The 23286-nt window shown below is 45.0% G+C and overlaps 1 protein-coding gene across 1 annotated transcript in view; it reads right to left on the reverse strand.

The window, feature by feature from the left end:
* Positions 1 to 23031, reverse strand: part of STK11 (serine/threonine kinase 11) — a 46406-nt gene extending 23375 nt beyond the window's left edge. Inside the window, exons 1-7 of the mRNA XM_069790608.1 lie at positions 23016 to 23031; positions 21273 to 22334; positions 11088 to 11171; positions 7148 to 7237; positions 5781 to 5913; positions 5160 to 5296; positions 4511 to 4638 (exon numbers count right to left, since the gene is read on the reverse strand). Coding sequence (XP_069646709.1) covers positions 4511 to 4638; positions 5160 to 5296; positions 5781 to 5913; positions 7148 to 7237; positions 11088 to 11171; positions 21273 to 21562 — 862 coding nt within the window. The 5' untranslated portion in view covers positions 21563 to 22334; positions 23016 to 23031. The remainder of the gene's footprint in view (positions 1 to 4510; positions 4639 to 5159; positions 5297 to 5780; positions 5914 to 7147; positions 7238 to 11087; positions 11172 to 21272; positions 22335 to 23015) is intronic.
* Positions 23032 to 23286: the final 255 nt, after the last annotated feature.

The raw sequence follows: 23286 nt of genomic DNA on the forward strand, positions 1-23286 counted from the left end.
AATGTTTGAAAGAAAATGGAAAGTCCAATCTCTGAAAACGTGCACTCATGCATTCAGCTCTGTGACTCACTCATGGCAGCTCTATGGCTGAAGTCCTGTACTGAAAAGAAACTTCAAGACAAAACATCATGTACTGTTCACCAGTCAAGTCATCTAAGAGCATCTGCCCACAGTAACCACACATACTCTCTACCATTTACGGTAAAGATTTCCATGCAGTTTATCTGCGAATAAAGATGAGACACACTGTAACAGGGCGATTCTTCAGGAGGACGCCTAACTCACAAACCTCTGCTCTCGTGGTATTTTAGAAGGATTCACTCTGCCCATACATGGGATATTGTGCCCATTATGGCATGCCAGCAGTCTCAAACGCCTTTCAAATTACATCAAGTGGTAATCCAGAAACTGGAGACCACAAACCTGTCTTCAGCTCCTTAGACTCCAGCCCACACACTTCAATAATCCTGAACAAGCATAGCATTACATCATGTGGTAGAATATCTAGTTTTTAGCAGACAGCACAATCTTAGGTATGTTGTTTGAGAAGCAGGAAGAAATCTAACAGCAAGAGTTAAACTCAACCTGGATTTCACTTCAGAGTCTCCAACTTGGATCAACATTTAAAACAACCAATATAAAAGCAGTATAAGTCCAATTTGTAAAATGAGATGGGACTTTTTCCCCTCTCCTTCATCCTCCACAAGCATAGCCAGGCGTTCTGACCAGAAACTCCCTCTGCAGGCAAATCTTGAGTCTTTGATCAAACACGTGTGGAAGACTTGCCACTGGATGGGTTATAGACACCAGCCTGCCTGACTGTTGGCTCCGGGGACTCCCTGCTACCACAGAATTAAAGCATCCCACTGTCATCAGAATGCACATCCTCTCACCATCCCTGTAATAAAGGTCATGGCAGTTACACAGAAGTGAGAAAACAAAATGCTGAGAAACTAACCAGCTTGTCCCCAGTCACAAAGTCTGTAGCAGAGCCTGGAAATCAATCCAGATGCTTAATGCAGAGACTGCAGTCTCAGAGCTTTCTCTTTCAGTAAAAGTATATTAGTAAAGGAGGAAGAAAAGCTGACCTTGTGCATTTTTCTTTTCCAGAAGCAAACTGCATACAAGTTGATAAGTCATATGCAGTCTGTGGTGACAGAAGAACCTTAAGGCTCTTTATAAATGCTTCTACTCTGACACATCTTTACTGACTGTACACACAGAAGCCAGAACAGTACTAGCCCTTCTCTTTTCCATCAGTAAAAAGTATAAATAAAGCTTCATCCCTGATTAGGGAGACAAAGAGGAGCAGCATCCCAACTAATCTGTTGAAATACACTGTCATGCAAGTCTCTTTACAAGTCAAATACCACAGAAGCTTTAAGTCCTCTAAACTCTGCTTCTTCTGGAAAGAGGAACAAAGAAATAAAAACAAGCTCAAGGGGGAGAATAAGTAAAAAAAAAAAAAAGTAGTCAACAGAAGAACAGAAAAACCTTAAAAAGTGTATGCTAGTGTTTGCTTCACAGCCAGACTGGTACTGTGGACAACACAGCACTTATAGCCAGAGAGGAAATAAGCACTTTGCAGCATACTGAATTCTTCCTTACAATAAAACCAGAACAAATGCTTGCAGCACTGCAGAGTGCTTTAAGAGTCTTTTAAAAGCAATGCAAAGGCGAAACAAAGTCTCTAGTGAGATAGAGCTGAGCTGTGGGTGTCTGTGCCGCTCATATAAAAGCATCAGACAGCCATTGACAATATCTGATCTGCAGGCTTTTGATTCAGTTTCAACCTGCTGCAGAAGTAGCAGGCACCTACCAGGAAATGCAGATGTTCTGGAGGAAAAGCATGAACTAAATAAAGCATTTGGGTTTTGTCACCATAGCTACGTAATATCACCACTGCAAGGCTCAGCCCTTGTCTTCAGCAGATGCTTTGCTATCTGCTGGGCTGCGGAGATGCTCAGGCCTCCACAGAGTAGAGGAAGCCAGGGCAATCCCACTCCATAATTCGGTCACCTCAGCTCCACTGGGTACTCTAACCACTAGAAAAAGTAAAGCATGTCAAACCAAACAAGGAGAATATCAGGAGGTTTTGCCAGCTTTTACTGTGTAACAGGTGGATATGACAAGATGAGGGGTGGGAGTGTTCTCAGGTGGGATGGAGGGAGGATTGTAAAAGGAATCCTTAGCCCTTCCTACCACACTGGAAGACAGGGTCAAGTTGATAGAGAGACAGACATCTCCCCCCGGGGCAAGCTCCTCTGCCTACTAAACACACTCAACTTGCATCTCTGTAGTGCCCAAACACAGAAGGGATGAAGACAGACAGCAGCTAGGATGAAGGAGGCAACTCGGGCTGTAAGAGATGGACAAAGGGCATCAGGTGCAAGGCTCCTCTGTTTAAAATGAGGCAGAAGGGAAAGTAGGAAATTCTGACTCCAGGTCTCATACAGTGGATGGAAAGGGAACAGCAAAGGGAGTTATTCTGCTAATGAAGCGTAAGATTTTAAGCTATCAATATCCTCAGGATAAGAAAAGAGAAACAATTGCCACACTCATTTTCCCTGGGGGACAACACTAAGTGCAGCTGAGAGGCTTATCACAAATCTCAAATGATTTCTGCTGGATGCTTTAGAAGACTGGCTGCCAGTCTAAATGGACCACTGGATTTACTCCGTTTGGGCTCATAAAAAAGGCTGTGTTTTGAGTCAGCATTCACAAATCAAACACCGCATGTAGATCAGGACATCATTCCCTGGGGCAGGGGGATACAACATGAAACACGCATCAGTCAGAAGTGCTGGGCCGTAAGCAGTAGCCACATTAGTCTCAGCAGAACAGCCAAGATACCAGCTGTGCTGAGTGCAATTTGAAGCTATGCCTTATGTCATGTTTCTGAAAGCCGTTAAAGCTAGTTAACGCTTTTTGAAACACATGCAAATAACTTACTTCATAATCAGCACGGGGCACCAGATAAGCTAAAAGAGTCTCCCAGGAGTGGGATTGCAGGGGGTCTGCCATCTCCTCGGTGGCAGGGGGGCCGAGAGGAGCCCCGCCAGCGCAGCAGCGGGCAGAGCCCGGACAGACAGCACCACCTGCCGCCGCACCCGGCATGCGGCCAGCACCCGGCAAGGACGCCCGCGTCCCCAGCACCCCAGCGTCACCAGCACCCCACTGGGCCGTGGCCCGCAGCGGAGGTGGCCCTGCGGGGCAGGGAAGTGAGTCCAGGCTGGAGCTGCAGCTCCTCGCAGCCATCCACGCAGGAGCCAGGAGCCCACAGGCAGCGCAGCCTTTCCTGCGGAGGCATGACTGCTGCCGTTTGTAGCATGAAGTGCAGCCGTAAACTGCTTTGAAATTGTTAACCTTTTGGCTAGCCACAAACTGCAACAGCACTGTGACCACGTAGAGGACACAGCACGGTACACAACCCCCCAGTTCAGCGATAACACCTGTGTTACGAGCAGACCTGATAACGCTTCTGACGGAGGAAGGGAAGCGGACTCAGTTTGCTCACAGTGCCGCACAGCCCTTCACCCACACTGACCTCCTAACCCCGCGTAGCACAAGAACCAGAAGAATAAACTTGAAACAAGACAGCATCATTTCATATTTGAGGTCTGATCTTTCACAAACAGCTGAAGTCAAAGGAGGAGAGCACAAGCCTGTGCTGAGGGCTGGGGAGCACTGCTGCACCAGGCTATTTCACTGCCAATGAGGCAGCAGGAACTGTGGTCAGGATCTCCCACGTGCTAGAATCACATCCTACCTGCTCCCAAATGGGCATCACCAAGTTGGCTGCTACACACAGCATAACTGCTGCCCTGACTATTCAGCTTTCAAAAGTAGAGACTGTTCAACAGTAAACCACAAACTATTGCAAAAAGTGACAGGAAAAACAACAACAACAAAAAAAACCCAGCAAACAAAAGCCACAACCCTCTCCTCCTACCCAGAAAATGCTGCTCCGGTTTCTACCACAGCCCTGTTGTGAAAGTGGGCACCAGTCACTTTGCTCCAATATCCTTGCAGCTCTAAATTTGGGGGGAAGGAGACGACAACTGGGACTGAAGCAAATAAATTCAGAGCAGAGACTGATGAGAAAGGACAGGAGAACCCGAGTACTCAGTATTTTACATTATAGAAAGCTTGGGCAAGGAATTTAATTCAGTGCAAAACCTCCATCAATGCTATGATGCCATTTTAAATTTAACCTCTTGTGGGCTTTGTCCTCAATTTAAAAGCTTCTCAGAGCACAAGAAACATAACGCAAGAACCAACACTATAAAGCGTAGTGACACCAACTCATGCAGGGTTTAGATATCTCAAGAAAATACTAGTGTTAAAGATCTTTCAAAGTCTTACAAGTTCATAAGCATAACCTCCCTTTCTAACAGGATCCTATATCTTCACAGGATACTTGGAATGAAGCTCTACCCTGGCACTATGCAAGCTGAGCATTTGTTGCATCTATAAATTTTACCCTTTTAGAGTCAGCTGGGAGACTCACCTCTCAATAAGTCTGAGAGTGGAGGACCACAATCCTCTGGAATTGTGTAGTCACCTTTCCCGATGTTTTCAAATAATTTATAGATATTATCCCCTTCAAAGGGGTATAGACCCGTTGTAATGTTGTATCTGTAAAGGCAGAAGGAGAAGCTGTATGAGAAAAAGCATACAGAACATGTGTTCAGTTCTCATGTGACTACATAAACCAAAAGAAGCCAAGATGAACCTAAAAGATGAGTATTTGACAGTATTTGGAATGCCTCTTTAAACTTAGCCTTCCTTTATCACAGCTTCTTCATTCACACGAGTCAAAACCACCAAGACATCTCCCTGACAGGCTGGGATGGAAGAAACTTAAAAATAAATACTAGAGATCTTTGTGGTTTCTATTATTACAGTAGCTGTGCATCTCCGATGCTGAGAAATGGCTGGCAGAGTTACTCACTGAGAGTAAAGATTACTTTCTTCAGAATTACAAGTACTTCGGGGAACATAAACCCAATCAAAGAAGGGACCAACGCACATACACCCTCCCTGCTCCCCCCAGCAACATACAGAAGAGCAGTGATGACAGCAGATAGCTCAAGACCAAGCTATTTGGGCGCTCGTAATTTTTTATTGCAATTCCTGGATGCTGCATGGGCACTTACAGTGTGACCCCTGCGGACCAGATGTCTACTTTAAAGCCTGAAAAGGTGTCAAGGCCATTGGCAATTTCTGGTGGCTGGAATGCTGGCGACCCTTGGCTCGTTCTGCATGTGTCATCCTCTGCAAATGGATGCAATGCCTGCAGCAGATGAGACTGATTAGTTTCAAACTTCCACGGCAAACAAATTGTAACTGTTAGAAAAGTTTCTCCTGGGAAACAAAAGGGGAAAACTCTGCTACTGAACATCTACTTACATATCATGAGAACATGCCACTACAGCAACTACATGCTAACAGTGATAATTCTTGCACCTCTCCTACCTAGCTAAGACAGTCTTCATATAATAAGGGTAAGGTTATGTAGCTTGCCATTTGACCACACATTTGGGCTTGTCTAAGATTGATGTCTTCCTCTATATGCTTCCTGGATGGAAGTTTTGTGCTGTTATCAACAAAAGTGGTTTGCCAATTACAATAAATATTCAGAGTCACTCTACAGCACTCTGCAAGTTGAACAGAACAGAAGCTGAAATGCACAATAAATCGATTGACACCACAAAGGTGACCTAAATCTAGAATGTCATGCTTCCCCCATTCCTGACTTTGCTGCACTCCTCACATACCTCTGCTACACCTAAATCGGATATTTTTAGTGTCCCATTGGTTGTTAGCAGGAGGTTCCCCGGTTTTATATCCTTGTGGACAATCCCTTGGCTGTGCAAGTATTCTAAGCCGTCTATAAGCTGACAAAAGTACCTGCAGAAAGAGTTAGAGGAAAAAAAAGTCAAGCACTTCCATAGACTAAGACTATATGAACTACTGATAATAAATAAAGCAAAGATTGCTGTTATTGGAAACAAGCCGGAAATGTATTTACATTTGATGAGGAACTTGAGATTGAACTGTGGCGTGTAAGAAACAGCACTTAATCTTCCGACAAAGCCAGAAGTTACCTGCCAGAGCTCTGCAGCAGTGTGCTAACCACTTCAGACTCTGGGCTGCTCCACACCAAAGCCCTCTTCGCAAGTCTGTATTTTGTAAGTGCTGAGCACCACACTGGCACAGGCCTCGTAGTTAATTCTGACACCTGCTTTAGTCTAGACTAAGTTAAGCTAGCAAAAGATGCTCTTTCAGTGGCATAGGTTGCTCTAATGGGGTGTGGGGGGGGAAGTTTCCTTTAGCCAGTAGAAAGGAGTGTTTTCCTGTACTTACTGTCAGAGACTATGGGCAGGCCATTACTATAATGTAACAAGCATTGTGCATTGACAGCCTGGCAACAATTGTGCGTACGAGTTTTTTATCTCACAGTATCAAGAAATAATACTTGACTTAATGTGCCTGTGTTTCACTTACACTATCTGTAATCTCAGTGACCTTTTTTAAACAAAATTAAAATATGACCGTAAAATTACATAGTTACCACAGATTTGCTGGTCTGCACTGATTTGATACACATGACAATCTTACATCTATTTCCAGAATTCTAAGGTTCCTTTACTTGCAGAGTGAAAGGGGCTTCAGCTTATCCTGTCTACTAACTAAACAAGCCAACAGATCATGCTGGATATTGCCAATCCTTAATCCATCCAAAGACCTTTAATCTCTTTTCTGACACTGAACTGTATGGCTTGCCTCCATTTAGGCAGGGCAAGTCCTTACAGATTCCACCACTGCATCCATCTTTGCTGAACGGCAGAGCTGTAGGAAAGGGGCCAGGAAGGGTTGTCATGTATCTCGTGAAGCAAAACAAAAGTAATAGAAAATTCAATAGAAAGATGGTTTATCTTCAAGAATTTAAGGGCTGCCCCTGCCACTACTTCATTAGTTTTTCATTTTTTCCATGGATGTAAAAGATGCAGTTATTACACAAAGCCAGTTTTACTTTAAAGTGTGGCCAGCAGTCTAAGCAACAGAGTAAAATGTGGTCTTGAATTCAAGAGAGCACAGTGGTGAGAGGCTAACGCAGCCTAAGGAACAAAACTGTACTTACCCGTGCGCCTGAAAAACTGGAAACCTCTTTTCCGGGACACTGTCCAGCATTTCCTGCATCCCACACACACAGTACTCCATCACCATATACGTGAAGGCAGAGTTAAGGAAGCTTCAAGGTTAAACACTTCTCAGACAAATGCTGTATGAGGACTGCAGCCCCATTCCAGTGCAACTGGAGAGCTGCTGCACATGCAGTCCTGTCACCTGGTGTACACACACTGGAGAGGTAGAGCCCCAGCTGTGCTGCACCTCCTCAGGTAGCTACCTTCCTCCAACTGTCTAACAGGAGGAGGCAAAGAACCCATGAGAAAATTCTTCTGCTTAATGACCAGCTGCAACTCTGTGACCTGACCTCAAACAGGATGCAAACTCCACAAATTAAGTTGGAGATCTCACAAGCCTGACAGAAATAGGATAATACTCTGAAGTGGCTACAAAAAGTTAGGTAACCCTGGCAGAAGAGCTGCAGACTGTAGCATATTCTCCCAATATCCTCTCTGTTCTGCACTTGACATAACAGTGAGCTCCCACCACCTTCCCCAAATTTTGTTATTCATGTCCTGTTTCAACCTGATACAGCTGTATGCGCTATTTAACAGCTGCTGCTTACCCCCATCCCCATGGTAGTATTTCAGTAGCAGGAGAAAGGATCCCTAGAGAGCTGGGAAGCTTTTTTTGAAATTGCATGGATAAAAAAAAGTTACAACAGAATGCCAAGAACTGGTGGCACTTTTTAGCATTTGCTCCCTTGCAGTACCTTCTAGTTTTCAGCTCCTTAAGCTTTAATGTTGGGGCCAAAAAATGGAAACTACACAACTACCTAAAGCAATAATTGTCTCTGTTTTCTTCCCCTCCCCGGGCTTTTAAATGCAGAGTGTGTGCTGAGAGGGGCTTGCAAGAACAGACCCTGAGACATCTGGTGGCTTTGCCAAGGGAGTGCACCTTCAAGATAAAGAGCAGAGACAAGCAGCCTGTGTTCTCCACTCACTCTATTCCTGGCAGATGCCTTCTTAACCTAAACCTAAAATAAGTTGCTTATGTCCCAGGGTGCCATCTTAACTCTTGAGGCAGGAGAAGCTAAAGAGATGACCTGCACTTTTAAGTGGGATCTGTGCTAAAGATTGTGTTGCCCTTTTGTAGCACACTCTATCCAGAAGCTCAAAACACCTTGCAAACTCACTGAATTTGTGCTACACTCCCCATATGACCTGCTCTTCAGAGGGATGCTAAAGTACTGTAAGATTTTATGATGGGCACAATGCCACCCAGTAAATCAGTAGAAGCAAGAATAGCAGAAAGAGCTCCCAAAATTCTTTCCTACCATTTGTTACTCTGGAAGAAATCTGTGAACTACTTATATCACAGTGACGTGGAAGACATCAACTGTCCCACCTTCAAGACAATAATACTAACAGTAGATTATATAGACTAGCTCCCAGGAAGCAAACCCCAGCTCTCGTTCTCATCTACAAAGGACAGCCTGATTTTGGTTTCACTAGCTGCCAGGCTGTTTTTCACCCCTTCTTTTGTAACTGATCCATCTCTGGTTGATCAACCAGATTAGAGTACAAACTTTCAGGCTGGAGCAGATCTATTACAGGTGCCCCAAGAAGACTGAGGCTCTCAATTCTGCTAATCAATAGGGTTCTGCTCCCACGCACAACTGCACATACTGGTAACAGAAGCTGTCAGAGAGGGTGCCAGCTGGGATGCTGCTTATTGAACGGGGTTTATTTTCTGCCTGGATTAGTTCTCCATTCATCACCAGCTCTGCATTCCCAGCCACAGCAGGTCATCAAAGCAGCCCATTAAATACTAAATGTAGTTGATATTTTTAATCCAGTCATCACAGCTTTCTCTTTAGCAAATAAAATCATTGAAGGCTTTGACTAGGCAGGCAAGTTGTTAAAACACTATCTTCCCAAGTATAAACATGGCTGAAGCCTGCAGTTCACTTCTATCAGGCAACAGAAAACTCAGGTGAGAACAGAATCCTTCCGTCTTCTACAGGCCCAATTTCAAATGCTACGATGGTCATTCCGGAAATGAGGACTTTATTAGTAAGGGTGAAGTTGACAACACTCCCCTATACCTCACTCAACTTTCATCTTGCATTGCTTCCTGCAAGGCACTAATACAGGCATGTGCATGACTATACAGTGAAATGAGCAAGGGAACTGACCTACACAGAAGCCAGCCTAAAAAAGAAAGTTACTTTTGAGCTGGATCTGTTCCCAAACCTCTTTACCATGCGGCTGCACAAGCATTTGTACTGCCACATCCTCAGCCATGCTGCACAGGCACCAGCAGTGTCAATGAAAAGCTGGAGAAAGGTTAAGCAAGAACATGATCGTGGCTTAATTCGCGCTCCCAGCCCCACTGAAAACAAATTTCTCTAGTTATTACCACTCACATGCACAGAATAAGCACTTACACAAACAAACTTTCTAAGAGTGTAGAAGCAGCTAAAGATAAAAATAGTGAGGCCAACCTACACTTGCAAGGGAAAAGTACTGAAAAACAATTTATTCTTTTTCAAACACTACTGTTCAGAAAGTAAAGCAAGGAACATCCTTCCTGGCTTAGAGGTCACATTTCTGAATGACCATTTTGGGTTGTCATCACCTGTTACCGACACATGAGGTCTCTCTCGGGCTCTTTTTCCCCGTGCTTCTCCTTTAGCAGCCCAGATTCTTTATTAATTAAAAGGTATCTTTCTATAGACAGTAACTGAATTGCAGTCCCTTCGGTCTGCTAAGGCTACAAAACACAAGCAAAAATTGTCACGCTTTTTTTATCCTAATGATTTGGTGGCAGAGTATTTGATGTAATTAAAGCACACAATTAAATTACCCATTTTCTGAAGTACTGTAATTGGAAGATAGTATTTAGAAAACACTGTCAAAAATACAAGCAACCACTTATAACATGTACTACAACAGATGAGCTCAATAAACTTACAAACTGGTTTAAGTCTAAGTGTGGCAGACTCATTAGAAAACCAGCTACTCACTTGCAAGTTAAAGGCATATAATTACATTGGTCAGTGTCTATGCACACTTGGGGGACACAGTGCACTGGAATAACATATTAAAGTCTGAAAGATGCACCGAGATCACAAGCCACAGCTTTGATTCAAGAACTGAGCAGTTTAGTCTCAAAAAGCTGGGCTGTAGATCTCACAGGAGCAATATGCTTTCAATCTCTCACGCCTGTTACAAGCTTTAGGTCACTTAAAGCGGTATCACAAGGGACCTTCACACAAACAACAAAACAGAGGAGGCTTGAGTAGGCTTGGGAGTTCATCTTATCTTGTTAAGGATAACCAGCAGCAAAGCATGCCAACTGCCCACAGAAAAGGCAACACTGCAGCAGTCCAGACCCTCCAAAGGGAAGGAGAGAGTTGCAGGCATCCGGATGCCAGCAAACAAGTAGATTTCTTTCTTCTTTTGAGTGAAAAAAAACCAAAACCTAAACCCCTGCCAAGGACTTAAAGGAAGAAGCATTAAAAAAATTGATTTCACATAGCATAGACAATAAAAGGTCCATCTTCAGGGAAAAAGAAGCACTAACATGTACCACAGCTACGACAGGAGGTTAGAAATAGCAGATCCACAGCTGTGTTTTCATCTCCAGATTGCTGAAGGTCACAAAATAAAACACCATATTTGCGGGTCAGCTGTCCCCTACCCCGGCCCTGCATCAATAACCTGGGGACAATATTTCGTCTGCTAACTGGGAAGCTGAGAAACTTAAGAAAATGTACTTGTGTGGAAAGTATTCCAGACACACAGTATGTTTAATACCAGGGAAAGCAATTTTAAGCTTAAGAAACACTCAAAAGGGCCTTAACAAAAGTAGAAGTATAATGATTCAGCACTATAGCAGAGAACAATGGGAATTCAAACCTTATTAACAACTGTGTGAAAAAAGGATATATTTTCTGCTTCTCTTCATTGTATAAGACATCTACCAACTGGATAACATTTTTGTGCCGTAATCGTCGCAGGAGCTGAATTTCCCTGCAGGAAGACAAAAGGAAAAAAGTTATGTTTAAAAAGCTTATTTCCTTACTATGGAATGAAATTAACATTTTCTAAATCACATAGATTTTAAAGACACTTCAAACTGTATTAGTCCCAGCCGCTTCACCTAAGACTACCTATGCATGCTGTTTGACAGAAGGTCTTGTGTGTTCTTGAATTCATTACTCCAAGGTTAGACCATGAAAATACTTACTAGTCACTGACTAGGACTATAAACAAGCACCCTTTCAGTTAACATTACACAGCCAGTCAGTTTTCTCTGGGCAGGAATTTTAGTACAGCGGTAAACAAGAGCAGGAGAACCATGCCCAAGGAGCAACCTACCTTTGTGCTGGACATGAAATTGGTTGTAAGAATGCCCTGTGCCAATGCTTTGGTGCCATTCAACGCAGGCTGTGTTACTTCTGCTAATAGAAAGTTTTATTCTGCACGCCAATGTAAACATTATTCTGGTTTTCCCCACAAAAATCTGTGTAGTGCTCCCCTTTAGCTGTTTGACTGGTCAACAGTAGGACGTTGACAGCCGAACATCTCCATTCAAAGTGAGCAGGAAAAAGACAATGGCAAGCTTGATCAGAAGTGCATCGTGCTGAGCCAGCCCACAGAAAACACCTGGTGAGATCCTGCTGGACCCTCAGACACCAGGCTGTGTGGAAAGAGAAATCAACCTCAGGACACACTCTGCAAACCCCCCTGCCTCCACAAAGCAGCACTGGCACTGGGCTTGCAAGGGCCTGGTGCAGCAAGCCAAGCCTCCTCCTCCCACCCATTTAAGACAGGTTTACCATGTCCCCTGCGGTCCCCTTCTCAGCTCACACCCTTCCCTATGGCCCTGGGCAAATGCCTCACCATTCCCAGTTAAAGCTAGTGCTGACTAAAGGAAAGGTATAATTGGAACTGAAACACTGCCCTGTCAACTGCTCAGGCAAGTCAAAGCCTACCCTGATTTGCTCTGCATGTCAAAGATGCAGCTTTATCAGCTTCCTTCCAATTAAAGCTTTTCAAACAATGCTGACTGTTGGAAGCTTAGCTCACTACCAGTCTCTTCTGTTAAACCCCTAAAGATGCACTACATTAGTGTTTACCATAATATCTAGGACAGTCACTTCCAAGACAAACCTTTCATGTTTGCACTTCGTGCTTCTTTATACATGTCATCTGTAGTGACAAGAGCAGAAATAAATTTGCTTGGGCTTCCAGTCTTTGTACTTCAGGGTACGTTTTTAATCAGCATCGTGACCAGGAACAACCCCCACAGATGTCAGTGCAAGGCAGCGTCGTGCAGTTAGGTGTGCTCCTGTTGTCGCAGGCAGCGCCCGGTGCCAAATGTGGCAGAGCAGTTAACACTACATAGCCCATTTCAGCACAAATTCTGTTATTTAGCTGGGAAGCAACTTGAATATTAGTTACTTGCCAAAAAAAGAAATAAAAAGTTTCTGCACCTAACAAGGAATTCCTTCTGATAGCTCTTGGATTATGAACAGATAGAAGTAATTTAAACATAAATATAAAACCATCAGAAACTGGCTGACCTACTAAAGACATGAACAAACAAAACCAAATTGATTTTTTTATTATACCACATGAAATTCATCTGAAGAGGGGTTGTTCAGCAGAACATGATTTTCTACAGAACACATAAGCTGCAGAAAAACCAGGAGAGGAACCTCACTAGCAAAAAGAGACAAGTGCATCTCCAGCAGCACTGCATCTTGCACAACGCATGCAGTCCGCAGCCATAAAGGGGAAGACAGCCAACCTGCTGAGGCTGCCAAAGGAGCAGCGAGTCTCCAGTGTTCCCGACCCGAGAAGCCCTGCACCAAAAGCTTCCCGCAGCCAGGAGACGAGCGTGATGGGTGTCAGAGCTGAGGGATGCAAGAAGTTCACGGGTGGGAGATGACAACAGCCTCCCAGCAGTCCCACCAGCCACTCTGGAGCTGGCCTTGGCTGGGTCCCAGCAACTCCAAACTCTACCTCAGCACCCCTCCAGCTCACCTCCTCACTCCCGATGTGAGCTGTCTGGAGACCTCCCACCGCAACACAGCCCTGCTCCCTGCCACACAAACCACACTGAGAGCTGCTGGGAAGTCATGCACAGTTTAACAGCTACAGGCTGCCCACCCCTGAGCACCATCAAAACCAACATACAACAAGCTGTTCAGCATCGGGGTTGCAGGCCAAAGACCCCTGACCCGGCCAGTCCGCTAGTCTATTTGGGCGATCAGTTTAAGTGTCTTTACAGTAGAGCTAGTACAGAAATCATCCTGAAGACACATCAAATTCCTCATGTGCAGTAGCCAACTATTGAGGCAGTTTCATAGTGCCCTTTAATAAAGCTATAACTTCCAGGAGAATTTAGAAACAAAGCAACCAATATAAGAATTGCAACATTACTCTCAAGAATGAGTCAGAAACAGGAATTCCAGCTAATAACTCCATTTCTTCCAAACTTCAGTCCTAACTTAACTTGACTGAACAGTTCAGAGATCTGAATTGAATCCTCTGTTTGTGGGGAATAAAGAATATAAAACTGAGTGAGGAGACATCTTCCCTTGGCTATGAAAATGGACCCTTGTATGTCATCTCCTATCAGCTGTTTTGATCTTTGTCTCTTGGGATTTTGTACTGTGTCCCAAACCACATTTTAGTATCTTTTGCATTAAACTCAGCCTGCAGAATCCCACTGGATGCCAGCTATGAAGATGAGAAACAGGAGGATCAGGACAGTCAGGTCAGGGTGGTTCTGTCAGTGTCTGGAAGCGCAGATACTGCTCTTCACTTCGTTCTTCTGCTGCTCAATTCTGGGCTTGTGCTAAACTGTACACAAACTCTTCTTTCCAGTTTCTTTCTCTTGCTATTTAGTAAGTTGCTTTAAGAAACAGGGTTACATTTCAACAGTTAGGACTCTTGAAAGCAGCATTACAAGGAATTCAGAGCACAGCTTTGGAAGCAAGAGCCTCTGCCCAAACACATGACACACCAAGCTCAGAAAGGCACTCACCCCTTGCCTGCACAATTAGCCAGCCTCTAATAACAAGCTGTGGCCAGTACAAAGGCTTGTTGATGCATCACATCTGATTAACAAACCAGTAACTGCTCCTTCAAAAGGCTCATAAGATGCAGGAATGCAAGCAGGTTTTTTTTAAAAATATTTTAAGGATCCCCGAGCAGTAGTATTAATTACTTCACTACCAAAGTTTGGGCCAGACACTCTTCCTTTATCATATATGGCTTTAAAAAAACCCAACATTATGATAGCTAAACAGAAACCTAGGATAAGGCAAAGCTCAGAAGAGTGTTTATTTTAAATGGCAGACAGATTTGCAAAGTGATGCAGCTGCTCTAATTATAGTAATGACCAAAAGGCTGAAGTGGATTAAATTAGCATAGAAACTGCAGCCAGCATTAGTGTAGGTCTAAGAAGTTCCTGCATAATGAAGGGAGACAGGCTGAGTGCTCAGACCAAGCCGGCAAGAGAGGGAGTGAACACACATACTTTTTAAAATAAGACTACTTTGCTGTGAAGGCAAAGCAAGCTTCCAATATTAGGAACATGTTTAAAATCCTGATCCCAACAGCTCATTCCCTGTAATACAGCTTGAAAGCACAAATACTAATTCCTTCCACCTTCAATGGACTAATAAATATTTCATATTTCTGTAATGATTTTTTTCTTCCAGAAGAACTTTGTGAACCAATCTAAAATGCCAGTGAAGTGCACCCACCTCTGGGGCAGAGGCCAAGCAGCCCATTTCCCAGAGGAAAGATTACTTCTATTTTTAGCTACTCTTGCATTCTAGAACAACTGAGGAACAGAGACAGCCAGACCACAGTCACCTCTGATTCCATTTCAGTTTTCAAACTTCACCAAGTAAGTGAACATAGGTGGTCACCTCATCAGAAGGTGCCTACATTTACTTTTTTCAAAATTAACAACAAAAAAACCACCCCAGCCCACTGCTTGCTTTGTAATTTGCCTGCAGAACAGCATTTCAATTGACAGTACTGGGAAAGAGAGATTTGCATGCCTACAGTTTGTTGCCTTTTCTCTCAACCAAGGCAAGGCAGCTTCCTGCCTTTCCTATACTAGCCTAGTGAATCTGCTCAGATTTTCAGGATACCTTTTGAGCTGCTGCAACTTTGCCTCCTTTCCTTGCTACCTCTAAAATTTAACATGAAATTTAAATCACAACAGTTGCTTTTGAGATCAGACCCCTCTCCAACACAGAGGGAAAGGGAGAACGCCAGCAAGGGGGCCAGGCTGTGCTTTCTGCAATGCGGTAATCGCCTCCATACCCATCCTCCTTTACACCACTATTATGTGGCCAGAATAGTCTCCATTATGGAATTGTTCCTAGCTTTCCAGACTAGAAAGCCCTCAAGTGTGTGACAAGACAGACTGCCAGAGTACAGGGCTTGCTTCAAAGTACAACCATCTTGGAGAAAAAAAGAGAGAAGAAAAGATCTGGTAAGTTTCTGTGTGGTTCTGTCAGACCCATTAAGCTCATCCTGCCAGATGAAGACTTATCCCTAGCAAGGTACCTTGCTTTGGCAAATAACAGGATGGTGGTGGTGTTGCTCAGAACTGTATATAGCAAAGCTGCCTACTTGTACCATGTGCTACACGACTTTGGAAGATGCCAAGGACAGCCTGGAAAGACAACATTCTTTCCTGGAGCACATCTGCAATGTAAGATTTAGCATTCTTTCTACGGTTTGTTTCAAGCCTCAGTTTCATCAAAGCCATTCTTGTTTAAATAAAAATGAACAATACAGCCAAAAGATTCATTCCCTTCCTTTGGTTGACAAGGTTCCTCCACAGGTCTAAGCTTATAGGATTTTACTGGAGATGTGTGATGGTGAATCTTTTCCATGTTACCTACCAGGTCAGATCATATGTCAGAAATGAGGGTTTGCAGCAGGTCTGCAGCGAGAGTCTTCAGCCTGGGAGAAGCTTACCCCCACCCACTCCTTTATTCTTCAGCACACAACCATGGCCCATCTCAAGCTCTCTACATACAGCATGTGGTACTGAGGAACGAGGCACAAGGAACTGGTACACCTCCACCATAGCACTGGTGCCACAGTGAAGGGCTAGAAGATGCGCACAAAGAACAGCTCCATATGCCAGTTCTGGCACGTACCATAAATCCACTAACACCATTCTTGCCAATTGCTACAAAGGACTCATTTGGTCTTTACACAACTGAACAACTACATGATGCATTTATTTAGATTGATTTTGTAATCCTGTATAGCCAAAACAAATTTTAATTACAAGTTAGTATCCCCAATACGCCACAAAGATTAACTTATTTAAGGTCTAGCTTGAGAACAGTTTTTTCCTGTTTATTTCACCTAAAAATTAGCCTCCACTTGCAAGGATGCAACTTGTCATTTTCATCCACATGAGAAGCTGCACCTCTTCACTCTTACAAGCATGAGTGATATTTCGGATAAGGGACTGAGCAAAGCACTTCACTATTTCCCTCTGCAAACTAAGCTTCACACATCTGAATGTACATCTGACACAGGGAGGGGTTGACATTATGTGTTGATGAATCCAGTGTTGATCTACACCTTTCAAGTTTCAGTATCCAAACGGTTCTTCTCCAGCCATTACCCCAAATTATGTTGTGAACATTATAGCATCTCCACCACACTCCCACTACCTCTCCCTCCCCTAAGGACGCAACATGTCAAGATACAGAAACAGCCACTGTGGTCACCACACTTCTTCCTTTATGTGCAACCCAGAAGCTGCTGAGAGGTTAAATGCTGCGGACACAGATCAGAGCATACCCTCTGCCACCAAACACAGCAACCTGAACCCTGACAGCTCTCACCTTGCAGAAGCTGAGAGCAACAGGCAGGCCAGCATCTACTTCCAGAACTGTGTTTGTGAAACCAAGAGGCTGCTAAGGGAGGTGAAGATCACAGTGTTACTTCTCTTTACTAGTTCCAGGCCTCCATCCACATCACACTCCTAGCAGGGATGTCTGACATTACAAGCCCTATATCTACCACAGCACAGCTACCCACGCTCTTCTATGGATTACAGTTTCTAACATTTTGCCACTGAACCCAAGCAAATATCTAGCTTAGCAAAGAAAGTAAGAGCCACCCAGTTACATACAGCAGACCTTTACAGTTAGGAGGGACAGGAAATCAGATGAGTCAGCTTTAGCCCATCTCCGTCTAAAGCACACGCCTCTGTGGCTTGCAACAAGTCCTTCCTTCAGCAGAATTGTCCATGTTTTGAGGTGCAAGACTCTTGATTTGCAGACCCAAGGAGCAAACTGCCGAAGTACAGGCCTACTACACATTTTAAACCTCCAAGGAATTCTAATGAGCATATATTCAAATCTAAGTAATCACTGATCATGGTAAGTACAGTACAAGACACTTGGGATACGCGCAGAAAGTCCCAAACACTTAATTAAAATGTGAGGCTATTAGCACACAGTTTTATTAAACTTGTGCTGCTCGAAACAAATGGTCTTCCAAATTTTCTTTCATCTTTTTGGCAATCCTACTAAACTCATTTTTTTTGTATTAACTGGAAGCAGTAATTAGCCATAGTACTGTCTGGTTGACTAAGGCACCCCAACCTTTCTCTAAAGTAACTGAAGAGAAATGAAGGTTCTCTAGATGGATTTAGGGAAATGTGTCTTACGCATTTAAACTCTCGACATCCTCACCAGGACTCACAGATCCCTAAACAGCTCATTTTTCAATGGCAGAACTGGAGTATTTTAGGGTAGAGAATAATAATTCAATTTTACGTAAGTCTCAAACATATTTCGGTCATAATTTCTAGGTCCCCAGAACTCTGTTACTGCACCAAGAGACAGGGGTGGGACAACCAGCCTGCACACACAGGACAAGGCTGCAGTTTCAAACATAAGTAAGGAGTAACACAAAAATGGCATTAACAGTTAGAGCTCCCCGAGCTATAACACCAGTCCCACATATCCAGGGTCCCCTACGCGCAGCACAGACCTGTATGATCCTCTCTGCAGCTCATCGTTATTGTGCTCTCCCTTGCTGTCATTAATCCCTGTATATTACTTGCTCATGTAATTACCCAAGGGCCAACAGTCTAGGAACTGTTTTCTAGGGAATTTCTTTGATGACACACTATCAATGCAAGTTTCATCTTCACTACAGCAGCAGCAATACTGAGGCATCCTGTGATAACGGCAGAGGCACAAGCCCATTATAATAATTCAATTACATCTCTGTAACCAAGTCACAAAGGTAGCTTTTTCCTGTATGGTAAGAAATGCTGGAGATCACTTTAGTAGGAACAGGCACTGTCTTTACAGTTAAGAGAAAACTGTACAACAAGGTACTTTGAGACTGAAATAGTAAATGGTCACTTCCAAGAGATAAGGACTTTTAAACCAAGCCTGAACACGTGTCCTAATTGCTTAGACCCTCTGCCAGTGCACTTTTAGCACATTTGCAGCCCTATATGAAGACATTAACCCCCAGAGAGCAGACTAATAGTTAAGACATTATGCAGTGATTCTGATTATGCAGTACAGCAGAGAAAACAATTCATTAAGGATTCAGAAGACTCTTGCTCCTGACCATTTCATTTACCATGAATGCAAATACTTTGGAAGAGCCTTCTGCTTGCACATAGCACTGGGGGCACTGGCAGGGAGAGAGAGCACCAAGCAGTGGTCTAGTTCTGGTGGCAGATGAAGAGATTTTTAATCTCAAAGGGCACTAACTGAAGTCGGGATGTTTACAAAGATTAGACAACTAATCACACTCATCTCTCACATGTACTGAGCTGCGGACATCCTTGTACAGATAAGGATGCAAGTGGGACTGGAAGCAGCCCTCACTGTAACACAGGAATTACATATTTACTTATTACTGCACTTATTAATAGCTTTCAAGAAAGAAAGGACAACCTAATGATATGACTCAGTCCACAATCTGATTTTCTGCTGTTCTATTACATGTGGGTAGTTTGCTAGGTACAAACTGCTCAGCAAAGCTGCTCAAATGCAATTGTAGAAAGTGAAATTTTAATGGAGTCTGACCAAGCAATGTGACATCGAAAAAAATAATGTTAGCAGTCCACCACTACCTGGAAATACAGCAACAGTTTGCTCCTCCCCCATCCATACCGACTGGTCAAACCATATGGGTTTGATGGTGTATCTCACAACAACAGAGTGGAGACAGCTTTCGCTCCCTGTCACAGTAGTGCAAAAGGGTATTGATAAGGTCAGACTGCCACAGTACTAGGGTACCACAAAAATACGACATTTTGCCTTAAAAAAATTCACCACTGAAGAAGTAGGCACAGCAAACAAATAGGTGGACAAAGAGAAAAGGACAAGGTGACAAAAATAGGAACTTGAACTAAAGTAAACCTTCATTACAAGACAACATCTAAAATCTGCCTCAGTGTTTTGAAGCAGGTGCAAAAACATCCACAGCAAAACAGAGTTGTGCTTGGCTAGTCTGCTTTAATAACTAACCTTGATGAAACCAACCAAGACATTCACAGACAGCCTCTGTGCATGAATAAAACTTCTACAGAGTTCACTTCAGGACAGAGGACCATTACCATGGTTCTGATATCAGGAAACTCTCCCAGTATCTGGCTAGTCTTTTTTCACTACAGCAGTGAAAAATTTAAACTTAAAAGTTTCACTAAGGAGGAAACAATCTCCCCCTTCTTCAGTAGAAGCTCTTGATGTAACTGAAGGAGGGGGCAAGGGTAGAAAGGGGCACTCATGCCTTTACCAGAAAAACAAGAAACATTATTACATATTAACCAACAGTTTACTCTGATTCTGAACTTGAGCCAGCAAAGGAGGGAAAGGGAGGTCCCAGCATTAGGATTTGTGACTATTCCATAGCTAAGCCTGTCACTGAAGGTTAGAAGGCAAACTTAAACAGCTCACTGACAGAAGTCCCAGTACAGGATGTGAAATATCTCACAGCTGAGCTCGGAAACTCAAACCAAACTGAGAAACAGAAACAAGACTCTGCTAGGTCAGGGCTCTACACTCAGCACACCACAGCTAAAGACGCAATACAAGAGTCTTCTAAACATCTCACAGGTTTTCCCTCCCACTACGAGATAAACCCTTGCAAATAGTTTGTTTTGGCTGCAGAAGGCTCCCCTCCATAGCAGATAAACAACTATCTCACAGGGCTGTGACAAACTGCTTGCTGCAGAAAACACAGCTGGCTGCGAGGTCCCTGCAAGCCGAGCACAGCCCCAAGAAAAGGGAAAGTTTCATACACCAGGCCCTACAGAGTCAGTGTAACACCAGGCTTCTCCCACAGTTAATTTTAATTAGTTACTTGTGCCCTGACTAATCAGTATGTAACTGGCACTTTGAAAGCTTCCAAGCACAGATCTTGAGTCACTGAAATAAAAGAGGTTGACAACCCTTGACCCCATTTTACAGCTGCAGAAATCAACTCAAAAGAGCCTTGAATTACATCCCAAACTCATTAGTCGGAAATGAAATGGAGAAAAAAAAACAGGACTTCCTATGCCCATTGGATGCACAACCCATTGGATCACGTTCCAGGCACCTACTACACGGGTGGGAACAGTAATTGCCATCCCAAAGACCTCAAGAGCCACACGTGCCTAGACGGGTACACAAAGAACGCAGAATGGAACCACACAAAGTGCATTTCTGCGCTCTCAGCTACACCACCTCTCACCTTTCCTAGCTGACAGCACCACAGTTTACCTCTTCAAGGTTAAATGTTAAAGAGTAATTTCTTCAAGAAATACTATTTTATTCTTTAAGTAATATTATTCAAAAAATGGCGAGTGTTACAGGCTGCCTGTTGGGACAGACGGACCTGCCTCCCCGGCCCTTGAGAACCAGTTCCTTTCCCTGTTCCTAACCTCAACTGAGCACTGGCTGCAGTTCAATGGTAAAGAGATTCCTGAATACCTACGGTTTAGGAAGCATTTCCACAGCAGAAAGCCATGTTGTGAGTTAAAATGATACAGAACTTCAGCTGGAAAATAATGACAAAGTTTAACCCCTCAGTTCCCAGTTACTGGAAATATTTACTCACTTTTTCACATTTGCCTCCCCATTGGGAATTCTGCGTAACTTCTTCTTCTTCAGTATTTTCACAGCTCTCCTACAGAGGGTTTCAGAGTCCAACATCTCCTTGACTTTGCCATAAGACCCTTCTCCAAGTAAGTCTCCCATCAGGTATTTGCCAATAAGCTTTGCCCTTTTCCGCCGGGGCTGGTAGATGACCTCCGTAGAGTCAATGCGATGGATAAAAGTGTCCATCCCCACAGACATCAGCTCGCTCTCTGCAAACATACCCAGCTGCTGCGGCTCCTGCATATCCATCCTGGATTAAGTTCCTTAACCTGTTTTCCTTAAGCGCTCAGGGTTTTAATCCTGTTTGTTAGTTTCCAACACTCCCTTTTACTCCTTCTTGAAAAAAAAAATCCAGAAGATTGTACAAACATGAATAAAAACAAAACAAAAACAAAACAAAAACAAAACAAACCTATGAGCTGCTTCCAGCTCAACTGGATGCTAAAAGATCCAGGCCTGGCTCCAGTAACACAATGTCTTTTAAAAAGAATATATATCTTTGACCAGATACACTCAGTTTGGGACTTGCTTTGCTTCTGACCTGGTCCCACTACTGGGGTTCTTTCAAGTCAACTTGGCCTTTAACTTGGCCCAGTTTGATTCTTAAGTGCTAGGTCATCCTCTGGGACTTTAGGCCGCCACATAAAAACAGACAATTACTGAGTCTCTTTCGTGACTTTCCATTCCTAGCAGATCATAGTCACCAACTCCAAACTGGATGGCAGGGGAAGCGTTTCTGCCCTGCTGTCCTCACCGTCCAGCTATGAGCACAGATGGGGGTTTTTTCTTCAGCCGTTTGGAAGCTGGAACCAAGTTTCTTTGAAGGAGTTTTCAGAAACAATTCTAACGTCTCCGCTTTTCACGCCTACAAAAGTTTGAGGCCTTCGGTGCCTATCAAGATCTCCCAGGGGCATCCTTCAACCACTTGGATTCCGCCTGGCACATGATGTGTCACCACCACTGGTCCTGGTGTCAGCCGGTGTCAGACAACGCAAAACCTACTACAGCTTTACCGACCCACCTTAAAACGGGAACAACCAAGAGGAAGTAATTCTCTTTGCCCAGTACCCAAAACACCCCATTCCCTTTCCACCAAGGGAAGGTCAGTGAGCAGATGTCAGCCCCTCCCGGGCTCTCCCCCCGCCCCACAAGTGTCGGGGGGCACACACACACACACACACCCCCCGCTGCCACCCCCGGGGGCAGCAGGGAGGGAGTGAAAAGGGGATAAAACACCTCAAGTGCAACCAAATTAGCGATGGAGCCAGGAGGGAAGGGTCGTCCCCCCCCTCCCCGGGGGGGAGGTGACCTCCGGTTCCTCCCCCGCCTCAGCCAAGCCCCCCGCTTCCACAGCGGGGCGGGGGGAGCCCGCCCGGGACGGGGCCTTTTCCCCACGGGCCGGGGATGAGCCCCGCAGGCGGCTCCGGCCGCTCCCTCAGCCCGGGGCCTCCGCGCTCCACTGCCGAGTCGGGGGAGGGAAGGGGGCGGGCAGCCTCCTGTGTGTGTCCTGTCCCCCTCCACACCCCGCTCCCCGCCGCCAGCCTCGGGAACCGGGCCGGGTCCCCGCGCCGCGCTCCCGCCACCCCCCCCACCCGCCTCAGGGGGAGCCCCGCCAGCCGCTGCCCCCCCCGCTCTACCACCGCGGCCCTGCCCAGGGGCCCGCTCACAGCCGCCCCACCGGCTCCCGCCGCCGCCCCTTTACCCCCGCCGCAGCGCGCACGCCGCCGCCATTTTGTTTACCTCCCGCCCCCGCCCGGCCCCGCCGCGCTCCCGCCGCTGCCCCCTCCGGGCCTCAGCACCTCCCTGGGGACCGACGTGCTCTCCCATTGGCCGCGGCGCCGGCCCCGCTCCACCCGCTCGGCCGCCGGTTGGCTGCGGCGGCGCCACGAGGGGGCGGAGCCGGCGGTACGGCTTTCGCTTCCGGTTGGTTCGCTGCGTTACCGACCCGCCCACCTACCCTGGCGGGCGGCGGG

This window comes from Haliaeetus albicilla, chromosome 8 (assembly GCF_947461875.1).
Source record: "Haliaeetus albicilla chromosome 8, bHalAlb1.1, whole genome shotgun sequence".
NCBI lineage: Eukaryota > Metazoa > Chordata > Aves > Accipitriformes > Accipitridae > Haliaeetus > Haliaeetus albicilla.